Here is a 15417-nt window from a genome sequence, read left to right as displayed (position 1 = left end):
TTGTTCCCGTGATTCTTTATCTAAAGTTAGCTGGACAGTTCTCCCTTAACTTGGGGCAGAAACATTAAATACTTTTGTATTCAGCCAAATCGCAGTCAGCTCAGATGAAGGGAGAATTAAGAGTCACCTCTGGGAAGGGAATGCCCAGATGGAAAACAGGTAGCCAAATTTTGTGCAATAGCAGATAAAGTTCGACCCCTAATGTTGGGCAATTGCAATTTAGATAAATTATAATTTGGTCAATTTTAGTCTATTATAAATTATTTGGCAATTTTAATTAGGAATGTTTTTTGGTTGAGCTGCTGACATATTTTTTTAAATACTTTTGTATATAGCCCATTGTACTAGCAGTGGTAGTGAGAAGTGGGAAATAGGACTGAATTGAGGCTGTAGTGGAACTACATTTAAAGCAATTTACCGGATGTATGGGATTCAGGAACACTATGATGCTGACAGAAGAATGCCAGATGCATGGGTGCAGTAGCAAGGTAGAAGCCAGGAAATTCGGGAACATGGTTGACATTGTCTTAATGTGCATCATTTTTTAAAGTAATATTTTAAAAATTTGTTCCAGGTGGATTCGTAGACTCTTGTGCTGTTGCGCCCCCTCCTGCCCCTTGGGAAATAGTAGTGGATCCTCCTCCGTTGTTCACAGACTGTGAAATGCATATCCCAGTACCCCATACATATTCAGCGGAGGTAAAATCACCAAACATTGCCTTCTGTATTTAGGACTTTAGCATTGACACTCCTGTGCGATGCAGGTTTAAGTGATTTTCCCTGATGTGTTTATTTTATTTAAAGCAGGTGTGCTCCAGCGGTTAGGAGCGGTGGACTCTAATCTGGAGAACTGGGTTTGATTCCTCACTCCTCCACATGACGGTGGACTCTAATCTGGTGAACTGGGTTGGTCTCCCCACTCCTCCACATGAAGCTAGTTGGGTGACCTTGGGCTAGTCACAGTTCTCTTAGAGCTCTCTCAGCCTCACCTACCTCACAAGGTGTCTGTTGTGGGGAGAGGAAGGGAAGGAGATTGTAAGCCAGTTTGATTCTCCTTAAAAGGTAGACAAAGTTGGCATATAAAAACCAACTCTTCTTCTTTGTACCTTACAAGGGCTTAGAAATCAATGTAGTGTATCACATCAGTGGCTGAATAGAGAATGATGCTCAGGTTTTTTGAGTCTATAACCCTTCCATTGATTACCTTCTAGCACTCCTACCGTGTATAGATGAGATTGTCTCAGTACTCACAGTTGCCATTTTGCCTGAGTGGGGCAACATGTATATATTCTGACTTTGGTACAGTTGATTAAAAACCTTTATTTTTTAGGTTATACATTTGCACTTATGGAAGCTGGAACATATGTACACAGGTCAGACAAAATGGCAATTGTGCATATTGAGACACTTGCATGTAGCAAACTGTCAGTATGTGTGATAGGAGATCTGGAAATGTAACAACTCAAAGGGACTGTTTACAATGCTTATTCTACAGCAGTGGTGGCGAACCTATGGCACGCGCATGCACGCCGTTGCCCCAGCACAGAGTTCGCCTGAGTTTGTTACTAGAAAGCCAGAGGGACACGAGGCTGGGCCGCTCCCCTCCCCCTCTCCATGCGCCCCTGAGGGCATTTCTCACATCACCCGCCACTCTGCCCAGCAGCCCAATGGGAGCTCTTCCTCCCTCCCCTGTCACATGTGGCAGGGCGGCTCACATGGGGTGTGAGGGTGCGGCGCAGCCTGTTGAGTCTGTGGCGAAGGTGATTCCCGTAGTGGGGTTGGAGAGGAGCTAGGTTGGAAGGGAGCATAGCTCACAGCGTGGCAGAGCTGGAGGGGAGGGGAGCAGCGCAGGCTTTGTGGCGCCTCCCACCTTTCAGTGAAATCCCCTACTAAAAGAGGAACACCCACTTACCCAGCATGTAATTAACCTGTGGAACTCCTTGCCACAGGATGTGGTGATGGCATCTAGCCTAGATGCCTTTAAGAGGGGATTGGACAAATTTCTGGAGGAAAAGTCCATCACGGGTTACTAGCCCTGATGGGTATGTGCTACCTCCTTATTATCATATTCAGGTTAAATTGCCGTGTTGGCACTTTGCGATAAATAAGTGGGTTTTGGGTTGCAGTTTGGGCACTCAGTCTCTAAAAGGTTAGTCATCACTGTTCTAGAGAATAATCCTTCATCTAGTGAAAGGAAACTGCTCATTCATTCCAACATCCTGTCCTAAATCATAAGGATGGATTACATATTATGGTGGTAGTGGTGGAATGTGCTGTCAAGCTGCAATTGATTTATGGCGACTCCATGGGGTTTTCAAGGCAAGAGACTAAGACCCCTTCCAGACTACTGTTCTAAACCAAATGCTATCCATTGTTGGGCTGTTTCCAAGTAAAACGATACAGGGTGTTTCATACAGCTGATTTCAATCCATTAATGAGCCGTCTCTAAAGTATTGTGAAGCGCTCTGGCTATTTCAAACAGCACCATGCTTTCCCCCCACCTTTTTCGTGGTGCATTTTTTTTCTTTTTAAAAACATTCTAAAATTAGTGCTATAGAACTATAGCATGACAGCAATCCAATGGATCTGAATGCTGGAGATATAGCACTGAATTGCTATATCACCAGCAGTCTGATGCATTGGATTGCTATGGTGCTATATAGCATTATAGCACTAATCCTAGAACAATTTTTTAAAAAAAGCTGAAAAAGAACATGCCATGAGAAAAAGGCAGAGGGAAAGCGGTCCTTTTGGAAATGTATTTAAATAATAGGAGATAGTAGTTTTCATTAAAAAAACGGCTGAGTCCTAGTATGTCAATGGGACACAAGCGGCTTTGTCTGAAAATATATTTTTTTAATCCATTAGCAGCAGGGAGCCAAAACATTTGTGTCTGAAATGACACAAAAAACCCCTTAGCAACCAGCTTCTCAAATGGATTATAAGGGCTGTTTGAAAGGGGCCTAAGAGAGGAGGTTTGCCATTGTCTGCCTCTGCATAGTGACCCTGGAAATCCTTGGTTGTCTCCCACCCAAAAACTAAGCAGGGTCGACCCTGCTTAGCTTATGAGATTGGGCTAGCCTGGGCCATCCAGGTCAGGTCTGCATATTATATTTAAAGTTAAAGTATATGTTAACATATATTATACCACTTTTGAAACCAGTGTGGTGTAGTGGTTAAGAGCAGTGGTTTGGAGCGGTGGAGTCTGATCTGAAGAACAGGGTTTGATTCCCCACTCCTCCACCCAAGCGGCGGGCATTAATCTGGTGAACTGGATTTGTTTCCCCACTCCTACACATGAAGCCAGCTGGTTGACCTTGGGCAAGTCACATTCTCTCAGTCCCACCTACCTCACAGGGTGTCTGTCTGTTGTAGGGAGGGGAAGGGAAGGTGATTTTAAGCTGGTTTGAGTCTCCCTTAAAGTGGTAGAGAAAGTCGGCCTATAAAAACCAACTCTTCTTCTTCTTCTTCTTAACCATAGCAGAATCTCTAATTGTTCTGTATCAAATGTTTCATCCTCCAGTTTCTAACACTGGCAGAGAACATTGTTTTCACAGTTTGTGGGACAGTATTTTCTGAAAAAGCTAAAATATTAGTATGGCGTTTTAGCAGGGAGTTGTTTTACTGCTTTGCAAAGTCTGGTTTATGCATTCCATATGGGCAAGTTACACTGTGGCGGGCGGTGGGGAGATTTGTATCTATTCAGTGAAAACAGAGCTGGGTTATTTTTATGCAAGATGTTCCTTTGTTTTCTGTTCTTTTTAACAATAGCTAATTTAGATAATACAGTATCTTAGGTAAATCCTTATGGTAAGACAAATTAAACATAATTAAGCCCCACTGAAATGGATAGATCTTAATGCACAGTGAAGTGATTATCTTCCATTTATTTCACTGAGAATTAAATGTGAATTGTGATTTACATTATAAATAAAGCATGGCAGTGCCTTTACACTGCCAAGATTCTCTCATGCACCATCAATCATGGTTGGCATTCAACCACAGCCATCCCCCACTATATTGTGCCACTCCCCCCTTGCTGCTTGAAACCAGGCTAGCATCACCCAGCAGGCAGAGATCTAAGGATTTCCCAAATCAAGCTGGAAACCAGGAAGGGGAAAGGGAATCTAGTATTTCCATCTTTATGATTATTCAAACATTCTGCATCCAAACCTTCCCTGATATTCAAAGCTCCTCTCATTAGTGGCAGCCAAGTAGGGTTGCCAAACTCCAGGTACTAGCTGGCGATCTTCTGCTATTATGACAGATCTCCAGCCAACAGAGATCAGTTCACCTAGGGAACTGCTTTGGCAATTGGACTCTATGGCACTGAAGTCCCTCCCCTCCCCAAACCCTACCCTCTTCAGGCTCTGCTCCAAAAACCTCCCACCAGTGGCGAAGAAGGACCTGGCAACCCTACAGCCAAGTCAGCTTGCATGGCTACTGGCAGTTCCTCTATGTTTCGTGTTTTTTTTTGGGTGGGGGGGCTTGAGCCACAGCACAGCGGGTCATTTTGATGGACAAAACTGAGGGGGAAATGACCCAGCCTGAAAACAAAGTTGGGTACATGAAAGGTTGGGTGCAATAAAATTCAATTAAACAATGAAGTATATTTATTACAAGCCCTTATGGCAACAAATACAGGGTTGATAATCTAAAACCATGTGCCAAATGTATTTCGGACTCCAGGCCTTCTTCAGTGGTCTAGTAAAACCTATTATGCACACATAAACCTTCATTAACAAACAGAATGCTTCTCTATCTGCTCGGGTACGTATTATAAGATATATTCCAAGTGGACTTTGTGCCTATAGTACCAGAATGTCACTAAAATTTGTTTTGAATTTCAAAAACACACACCCAAGGAATGCAGTTTCAATATTGCTCTCTGGGTTTTTTTTATATAATTTTTTTTATAACATAACACATAAAACAAAACAAACAAATACAATAATAAAAAGAAAATACAAAAGAGTATCAATTATATAATCTGCTTAATACAATCAAAATTGCAAAATTACAAAATTCAAAATATCCTTTTGACCCACCACCCACAATAAAAAGTGACCCGTCACCAGACTTCCGGAGAAGTGTCTAAACAGTTTAAAGATTACACTATTGACAGTAAGATAAAAAAAAAAGTTAAACTTATTTCTATAATTCATTAACTAAAATAGTAAAATCCATTTTTGCCAGTTTATCCCAATATGTGACGGCTTTCGCCCATGTTTTTTAAAATTCTTCCATATCTTTTCCATGTAGGAATTCTGTTAATTTGGCCATCCTCATATACATCCATAATTTCTCTCTCCAGTCACTAATTGAAGGTTTATTTACTTGCTTCCAAAATTTGGGTATTATAATTCTTGCAGCAGCAAAACTATATTGACAAATGACCCTATCATTTCTATCCATTTTTTCTTGAGGAATCCCCAATAAACAAAATGCAGGATTTCTTTTTACTCTCGTATTAATCAAATTATTAGTTTCTCTTATTACTTTTTTTTGAATTTTTTTTTAAATTTACATATCTACAATGCATGCATAAAAGTTCCTCTTTCCTTTCCACATTTCCAGCATAAATCCATGTCTCCTTTTTTCATTTTGCTTATCATCACGGGAGTTATATACCATCTATAAAACATTTTATATAAGTTCTCTCTAATTTCATTGGTTATTGTAAATTTGAATTCTTTCTTCCATAAGTTTTCCCATGTTTCCAAATCAATATTATATCCTAACTCCTTCATCCATTTCACCATTACTGGTTTAATTCTTTCTTGTTCTAAATTTACTTCAATTAATAATCTATATATCCTTCCTATCAATCCTTTATTTCCCTTTATTATTATATTTTCTAGTTTGGATTTATTTTTATTAAATCCAACTTGCTTATCTTTGTTAAATATATCTTTTAATTTATAATACATAAACCAGTCTTTAATATTAAGTTCTTCTCTACTTCTTAAAGCCCAATCTCCTTCCTTACAATCTATAATTTCTCTATACATCCATATCTAAATTTAATTGTATCCCTCTCTTCATAAATGCTTCTACTGGATTAATCCATCCCGGAGTTTTATTTTCAAAAAACCTTTTATATTTTTTCCAAATTTAAAATAAACCAAATCTTTTAATCAATAATTAAATTATTAATTATTAAATTATTGATTATTAAATAATTAAATTAATTAATTAATGTGACTATTAAAATCTTTGTTTACCTTTTCCTTATCCTACCACAAATATGCATGCCATCCAAACGTAAATTAAAACCTTCTATTTCCAATATTTTGGGATTCTCTAACAAAATCCAGGTCTTTAACCAAACAAAACAAGATGCCTCATAATACATTCTCAAATCTGGTAACCCCAAACCTCCTGTTTCTTTTAGTTCAATTAAATTATTATATGCTATTCTATGTCCATCTTTGCCCCATAAAAAATGTAAAATATTTTTTTCCAAATTTTAAATATTTGAGCTCCTTTTATAATTGGTAAATTTTGAAACAAAAAAAAAGCATTGGTTCTTGTAGGTTATCCGGGCTGTGTAACCGTGGTCTTGGAATTTTCTTTCCTGACGTTTCGCCAGCAACTGTGGCAGGCATCTTCAGAGTAGTAACACTGAAGGACAGTGTCTCTCAGTTTCAAGGGTGTAGGAAGAGTAATATATAGTCAGAAAGGGGTTGGGTTTGAGCTGAGTATTGTCCTGCAAAAGTAATGTGCTAATCATTGTCCTGTAAGTATCAAGATAATGTGCTAATGAGGGTGTGGTATGTTAATATGGAACCATTGTATCCTGAAGTGATCTGTTAATGTGTGTAATCCAAAGCTAATCTGCATGGCTATTGTTGAATGTTGTCTTTGTTAGTCTGGAGGTTTTCAGAACAGGAAGCCAAGCCTTATTCATTCTAACCTCCAGACTAACAAAGACAACATTCAACAATAGCCATGCAGATTAGCTTTGGATTACACACATTAACAGATCACTTCAGGATACAATGGTTCCATATTAACATACCATACCCTCATTAGCACATTATCTTTTTTTTTTTTTTATTAGCACATTATCTTGATACTTACAGGACAATGATTAGCACATTACTTTTGCAGGACAATACTCAGCTCAAACCCAACCCCTTTCTGACTATATATTACTCTTCCTACACCCTTGACACTGAGAGACACTGTCCTTCAGTGTTAGTACTCTGAAGATGCCTGCCACAGTTGCTGGCGAAACGTCAGGAAAGAAAATTCCAAGACCACGGTTACACAGCCCGGATAACCTACAAGAACCAATGAACTCTGACCGTGAAAGCCTTCGACAAAAAAAAGCATTTTAGGTAATACCATCATTTTAATTACCGAAATTCTACCCCATAATGATAGGGGTATTTTCCCCCAATATTTTAAATCTATAACAATTAGTTGCCATAACTTAATATAATTGTTTTTAAATAAATTAAGGTTGTTTGAAGTTAACCAAATACCCAAATATTTTATTTTATGTTCAATAGAGAAGCCTGTCCTTTTTGATAATTCTTGCTACTGCAAAAGTGTCATATTTTTAACCAATATTTTATTTTTATTTTTATTTATTTTAAAACCTGCAAGTTTTCCATAAACCTCAACCGTTTTGTTCCAATTATCAATTTGACTAATAGGATTAGTCAAAAAACAAACTAAATCATCAGCATAAGCTTTAACCTTAAAATTATTTCTCCCAAATTGACATCCTATTATATCTGGGATATTTCCAATCTTTCTCAATAAAACTTCTAACACTAAAATAAACAATAAAGGTGAAAGAGGGCAACCTTGTCTAGTGCCTTTTTGGATTTCAAATTGTGATATCAAATTACCATTGATCAGCAATCTAGCTGATTGATAAGTATAAATATTTCGAATAGCTGACTTAAAAATTTTCCCCAAGCCCATATACTCTAATATTTTTTTCATAAATTTTCAATTTACATTATCAAACGCTTTTTCTGCATCTAAAAATATCATTGCTATAGGAGTAGTGACAGATTCTGCATATTCTAAAAGATCTATTACTGTTCTAACATTTTGACTAATCAGTCTACCTGGGAGAAATCCAGCTTGATCCTCATGTATAACCTGATTTAATACTATTTTTAATCTATTTGCTACAAAAAGTTTATAATCATTCAATAATGAAATTGGTCTATAATTTTTGACATCCAATAAATCCGAGTTTGGTTTTGGTATTAAAACTATATTTGCTTGTTTCCAGGTTTGTGGGATGGATCCGTTCTGCAAGCAGTGATTCATCACCTTTAATAAATGTGGAGATAGTTGTTCTATGAAGGTTTTATAATAAAATGCTGTAAATCCATCTTCGCCTGGAGATTTATTTAATTTACTTTTACCTATAACAGTTTTTAATTCCTCCATAGTTATTCTAGAGTCCAATAATTCCTTATGCTCTTGTGATATTCCATCCCAGTCAAATTGATTTAAATAGACATTCATTTCCCTCTCTGAAACAACATTTTGTCTAAATAAATTTGAATAATAATCTATGAAAGTTTCCATAATTTTTTGTTTGTCTGTTATTATTTTACCCTCCTTCTTAATTTTTAATATTGGTAATTTCTTCTCTTTATGTTTAAGCTGCCAAGCTAATAATTTACCCGGTTTATTGGCATGTTCAAAAAATCTCTGTTAAACATTATTTTTTCTCTATTTCTGAAGTTATTAAAATTCATATTGATATTGTAACTTTTTAAACCTATCTATCTGTTCTTGTTTGAATGATTTATCTTGTGATTTTCTTAGCTGTCTTTCTCCCAGTTTATTTCTTCTAATATCTTTTTCTTTTGTACCTCCCTCTCTTTAAACAATCTTGAATTTTGTTGTATCAAAAGACCTCTAACTACTGCTTTACCGGCATCCCATACTACTTCATCTGAAATTCCTTTATCTTCATTCTCAGAAAAATAATTTTGTATATCTATTTTTATCTTATCTATTATTTTATTATTTTTAATACAAATTCATTTATAGACCATGGTTTATTTCTCTTGTCCCCAATCTTAATTCTAATTGAAACAGTGTTATGGTCAGATAATACCTTAGGTAAAATTTCCAGATTTTCTGACAAGCTTATAATTTCCTTTAGAAAGTCATAACATGTCTATTCTTGAATGGGTAAGATGTCTAGATGAATAATATGTATATCCCTTTTTATTACCATTTACCAATCTCCATATATCAAACATTTCCCACTGGTCTATAAGATGGTTAAAAATACCAGGTAATTTACCCTCACAGTTACCCTTTTTTTTCTTTGCAGATCTGTCCAACCTTGGTTCCATCACTCCATTAAAATCTCCCATCCAAATCATTTTTTCTTTAGCATATTCAGCTAATATCGATGCCGAATTATTATAAAACATTTTTTGGTTTGTATTAGGTGCATAGATACTCACCAACAATATCTTTTGAAAACCACTTACAATTTCTATCAACAGGATCCTCCCATCTTTATCTTTATATAAAATCTTAGGTTCCAATATCAAAGGAACATACATTGCTATTCCATTAATTTTTTTTCTTTTCATTACATGAAGTAAAAAGTTTACCCAGTTTCGATTGTTCCAATCTTATGGTATCTTTTGGTAAAATATGAGTTTCCTTTAAACAAAAAACATTAGCCTTAGATTTTTGTAAATGGTAAAATATCTTCTTCCTCTTATTGGGAGAATTCAAACCATTAACATTCCATGACAATACTTGTAGCATATTAACGTTCAATCAACCTCATTTCTTAACTCTTTTTAAAAAAATCTTACCCCCCTCCCACCCCCCATTAATTCTTTTAGTATCATTTTTATTTTTAATAGTTCAGCCATCGTCTGACTGAGAGTCCTCCTCAGTTGTTTCTGGTAACTTTGGCCCACCACTTGCTTCTGCCGCCTCATCTTCTTCAGGGAGATCCTTTTCAGAAAGATCTTTGGATGGATGGCATGTTGGTTTACGGAGATCCCCTTCGTATCTTCTTAGAAATTGTTCAGCCTTGACAGTGTCTGTGATCTTGAATCTTTTAGCTTTGAAGAGAAAAGATATACCTTGTGGAAATTCCCATCTGTGTTGAATCCCATTGAATCTCAGCCGTTTTACAATCTCTGCAAAATCCTTTCTTTTCCTGAGTAGTCTTCCAGGAATCTCCTTCATTAGCCTCACCGGTCTACCTTCTATTATGAGTGGATTTGAATAGTGCTTATTCAAGATCAGATCCCGGTGACTTCTGGAAAAAAGTTGAACTAGACAATCCCTTGGAACTTTATATTTTGTTGCGTAAGCAGAGTTGATTCTGTAAGCTGTTATGATCATTCCTTCCACGATTGCTTCATCATGGAGAAAATCAGCCAACAACACCTTTAAGAAATTTTTTAAATCTTTCCCTTTGGATTTTTCTTTGAGGCCACGTATGCGAATGCAACTTTCCTTTATTTTAAGTTCCAACATCGCTGAGTGATCATCACGCTTTTCTTCTCTCTCTTGGCTTGCTTCCATTGACATTTCCAAAGTATCAACTCTTTTTCTGGTTTCTTTGTTATCCTTTGAGTGTTTCTGAAGTTTAGACTCCAACTTGTCCTGTCGCACTGTCAAAGATGAAATGGAATCTTTCAGAGCAGAAATGGCGGCCGTATTTTGTCCAATAGCCACTGTATTTTGAGTCAGTTCTTGTTTTACTGATTCCACCTCCTGCTTTACTGATGCCACCTCCTGAAATGTTTTAGTCATCAGTTCATGTAAAGAGTTCAGGGTGACTTCAGGTTTTGGTTTAGGTGTCATCTTTACAGCCACAGATATCCCTGTTTGGACTGGTGAAGTGGTTAATGGAACAGTTATATTAGATGCAGAGGCTCTTCTCTGGGATAGTGAAGTTTGCTGAATCTGGAGCTGCTTAGTATCTTTAAGGAGTCCTTTAGGATGTTTTTCTGTATCTTTTTTTGTCTTTGTCTCCCATTCCAAAAAGCCTAGATTGGCTGCAGTTTGTAATCCAGAGGGGGAGGGGTGCTTGTTGTTTAAATCATCAGTTTAAAAATCACATAAAGAGCTGGAAATCAAACTTAGTTCATAGTCCAGACCCGAGAGCACACTTTAGCACATCAGTTTCTTCAGTCTGCTGTCATTTACCAGCTTTTCTTCACCACGGAAATCTTATTTGAGCTCTTTAAAATGGTTGGCTAAGCTGACAAAACTGAATTTTAAGTGCGCCACAGCTGGTAAAAAGCCAAGTTTCGATTTGGAGTTGTTAGTGCATTTTAGATAAAGTCCAGAGTGCTTTCCCTTTATAAACAAATACTCTGTCAGACACCTCAGTCATGTAAATTTTTAGTAATAGATGAAATGTAGGGAAAAAAACTTGCTGTGTGAAAATCAGGGTCTCCCCGCCGCTCTTCCTGGCTGCCTAAGACGATAATGGCGCCCGCTCCTCGGTTCACCCGTCCGAGTGATCATCTCCGCTTCTGCAGCAACGACCTCTCCTAGGACAGGGAGCTCACCGGCGTCCCGTTCAGCATCTCCTCTTGCACAAGGGGTTCCGCTTGCCAGATGGTGTGTGGGGGGCGGTTTCCCTGCCCCCCGGCAGCTTCAAGCCGGCCCGCCATCAGTCGCTCAGCCGCAGCGATTCCCCCCCAATCCGGAAGTCTCAATATTGCTTTCTGGAACAGGCTGGCATTACATTCAAAGCGTGCATATCAATATCAACCAAGTCCACTTGGAATATATCTTATAATTCATATCCAAGCTGATATACAATTGTTCTGTTAATTAAGGTTTCTATGTGCATAATATGTTTTACTAGACCACTGAAGAAGGCCTAGGGGCCAAAACATGTTTAGCATGTGGCTTTACATTATCAATCCTGTATTTGATGCCATAAGGGCTTGTTTTTAATGTATGCATGAATGCTTTGTACTAAATATATTTCATCGTTTAGCTGCATGGCTGTGTCCAACTGTCTTTGTTATAAAATCTGCGCTATAGAAGCTTTGCAAGTGGCTCAATTATGATGCCTTCTTTGTTCTGATTTTAGAACTGTCCAGACTGCAAAGGACGTGGTTCAACTGTATGCCCATCGTGTAAAGGAGCTGGCAAGGTATTCTATGACAAAAACATTACAACATTCTTATCAAATGTCTGTCCCTTTCCATGCATCATTTTAATCTGTGGGAAATGGGCACACAAAGGTTTGGACCCCATGCAGGATTTCTGCAGATTTCGCCAATACCCCCAACCCACTGCAGACTTCCAACTACCCCATGCTGTTCCACTTTCCTCCAGGAACTGCTTTGGAGTAGGTGGTGGAGAAATCATGCTCTGAAGAAGAAAATCCCTTCTGCCCATGCAGATCGCTAATGGATCCAAACCATTGTGTTTATAAAATAGAGTGCTTTATGAGGTGATCTCATTAACAAAAAATAAACATGCATTTAGAAGGTAACTGATATGTGTTTGTGATATCCAATATTCAATTTCTATAAGGTTTAAAGAAAATTTCTATAAAATTCTGTGTTGGTGGCGTTATACATTGGATAATTTTTTTTAAAAAGTACAATACTTTTTTAGTTTATTACTGGAGATTTGGCTAGGCAGGACCAAGTATGATATATTTTAGGTGGGACTACAAGATGATAAATGATCACTGGAAAGCCATCCTAGAGAGTATGGAAAGGTTAACAGAATACACTTCCTTGCAAATGATAGTGTTGTGTTTATTGTGTCTGGTGAGAGGCAATGTAGGAGATAATCGTGTAATAGAAATCTGATGACTGCAAGAATTAACAGGAGAGTGCAAAACTGGAAATGTGCCCATCAGTCAGAAATCATGGCACAGAATAGACTAGGACGACAAGTCAGGAGTCATGCACCAGTGTAGAAGCTTTTCTCTGACGAAGTAGGGCTCCTTTCTTAGTGGGGAGTCATAAAATCCAGCCCATTGTCTATAATGAAACTGAAACTGAATTGATAATAAATAGCTCAATTTTTCTTATCAATTGAAATATGATGTTTAATAGATATATCTGATCATTAAAAATATGCAAGAGCAGGATAGGTTGCTTTTGTACGTGTGTGTATAGATATATAGGTTTTTGCATTGTTTTGTGTTTGTTTTTATATAGAGAAATTATTTAAAAAATACTCTGGTTTTGATATCTTTTATTGGGCCAACATTTCATGAAGTGAATGCATTTGAAGTTTAGACATAAATTAGACGAGATAATAATGTGCCCATAAGATAAAATGAGTTGAATTTAAAGGATGAGTTTTCTGAGAGAGAAAATGAAATGAGTGTTATTTCTTTTTTATTTTAAAATTTTATTTTAACAAGACACTACAAACAAACACATTTTCTTTATGTGTAGAAAACATGCTCTGCTTGTAACGGGAATGGAACCACCTGGCAGGAAGACGTCAATATCTGCTCATACTGTGGCGGTTCAGGAAAGGTTCGGTGAGTAAGGAATACATTATACCCACTGGTACTGTTTTTCTATAGTAACCTGCACAATAGGAGGTTATCACTTTGTTGCATCCTTGGCTTATTCAACAAGGAGAAATTGTGAAGAATGCTGTCATTTATTAAGACATTTATGTAACAACTTAGAATCCTCCTGTATGCAATTTAGGATCCTCTGCACTATTTACCTTTTTCACCCCCTGCAAAAATAGACATTCGTACCCCATTTCACATAATATTCCCATTTTATAGAATAAACACCGAGGATGAGAAATTATATGGAAGATATTGTCGAAGGCTTTCACGGTCAGAGTTCATTGGTTCTTGTAGGTTATCCGGGCTGTGTAACCGTGGTCTTGGAATTTTCTTTCCTGACGTTTCGCCAGCAACTGTGGCAGGCATCTTCAGAGTAGTGATCATGAAAACAGAAGAATACAAAAAGAAGATTGAGGAACTTCTGGACCCTGCCACATACAAAAAACTAAAACGAGATCCAACTTGCAAAATTACCAGGAAAACTAGCATTCTGATCAAGAATTCCACTCTTCATCCCGACACACACAGAAAACTATGCAAGACTGAAGCACAACCACCACGATTATATGGACTACCTAAAATTCATAAGGATTCCGTTCCACTCCGACCCATCGTGAGTGCCATTGGTTCCCCAACATATGAATTAGCTAAATATTTGACCACCCTCCTACAGGACCACATTGGAAAAACCACTTCTTACATCAAAGATTCAACTCACTTCATCAACAAAATCAGTCCGTTAAGACTCAATCCAAAGGATATATTAATCAGTTTTGATGTTGTATCCCTCTTTACCAAGGTTCCAGTAAAAGACACAATCTCATTGATTAACCAGATTTTTCCAGAAGATATAACAGCCTTATTTCACCATTGTTTGACAACAAGTTATTTCCTATGGGATCAAGAATTTTATGAACAGATTGATGGAGTAGCTATGGGAAGTCCACTCAGTCCAGTAATAGCAAACTTTTACATGGAATATTTTGAAAAGACAGCATTAGAATCAGCACCTTACAAACCTACAGTCTGGTTCAGGTTCGTAGATGATACATTTACCATTTGGAGCCATGGTGAAGAAAAATTAATGGACTTTCTAAACCATCTTAATAATATCCATCCAAACATTCAGTTTACCATGGAAAAGGAAATTGAGGGTAAACTCCCATTTCTTGATACCCTTGTCATCCGTAAATCAAACCTTCAGTTAGGTCACAAGGTCTACCGGAAACCAACTCACACAGATCGCTACTTACACAAAAACTCCAACCACCACCCCCGACAGAAAAGAGGAATAATCAAAACATTAATGGACTGTGCAAGACGGATCTGTGAACCACAGTTTCTCAAGGAAGAAACTAATCATCTAAATCACGCACTGCTAGCAAACGGCTACTCCAAGAATGAAATCAGAAGGGCCATTAAACCAAACAAAAATCAGAAAACTCAAGAAAAACAGTCTCCCATAGGAAAGGTATTCTTGCCATTTATTAAAGGAGTCACTGATAGGATGGAGAAACTTTTGAAAAAACATAACCTACAAACAGTGTTTAAACCCACCAAGAAAATACAACAAATGCTACGATCAGCAAAAGACAAAAGAGACCCCCTCACCTCTGCAGGAGTATATCGTATACCTTGCAGCTGTGGAGAAGTTTACATCGGGACCACAAAACGCAGCATACAAACAAGGATAAAAGAACATGAAAGATACTGCAGACTTGGCCAACCTGAGAAATCAGCAGTGGCTGAACATGGACTGACACAAACAGGACACAGGGTCTTATTCCAAGACACTGAAAGACTGGACAATTCTACCAACTATTTTGTCAGATTGCACAGAGAAGCCATTGAAATTCATAAACATCAGCACAACTTTAACAGAAAAG

At 37.5% G+C, this 15417-nt stretch overlaps 1 protein-coding gene across 1 annotated transcript in view; it reads left to right on the top strand.

Moving 5' to 3' along the window:
* LOC130493346 (protein SSUH2 homolog) overlaps nucleotides 1–15417 on the top strand; it is a 34055-nt gene that overhangs the window by 6893 nt on the left and 11745 nt on the right. Inside the window, exons 5-7 of the mRNA XM_056867061.1 lie at nucleotides 575–699; nucleotides 12071–12133; nucleotides 13401–13489. Of these exons, the coding sequence (XP_056723039.1) occupies nucleotides 575–699; nucleotides 12071–12133; nucleotides 13401–13489 (277 nt within the window). The remainder of the gene's footprint in view (nucleotides 1–574; nucleotides 700–12070; nucleotides 12134–13400; nucleotides 13490–15417) is intronic.

This window comes from Euleptes europaea, chromosome 1 (genome assembly GCF_029931775.1).
Source record: "Euleptes europaea isolate rEulEur1 chromosome 1, rEulEur1.hap1, whole genome shotgun sequence".
NCBI lineage: Eukaryota > Metazoa > Chordata > Lepidosauria > Squamata > Sphaerodactylidae > Euleptes > Euleptes europaea.
The sequence above is the reverse complement of the archived record's forward strand: the minus strand, read 5'-3'. Positions and strand labels throughout refer to the sequence as shown.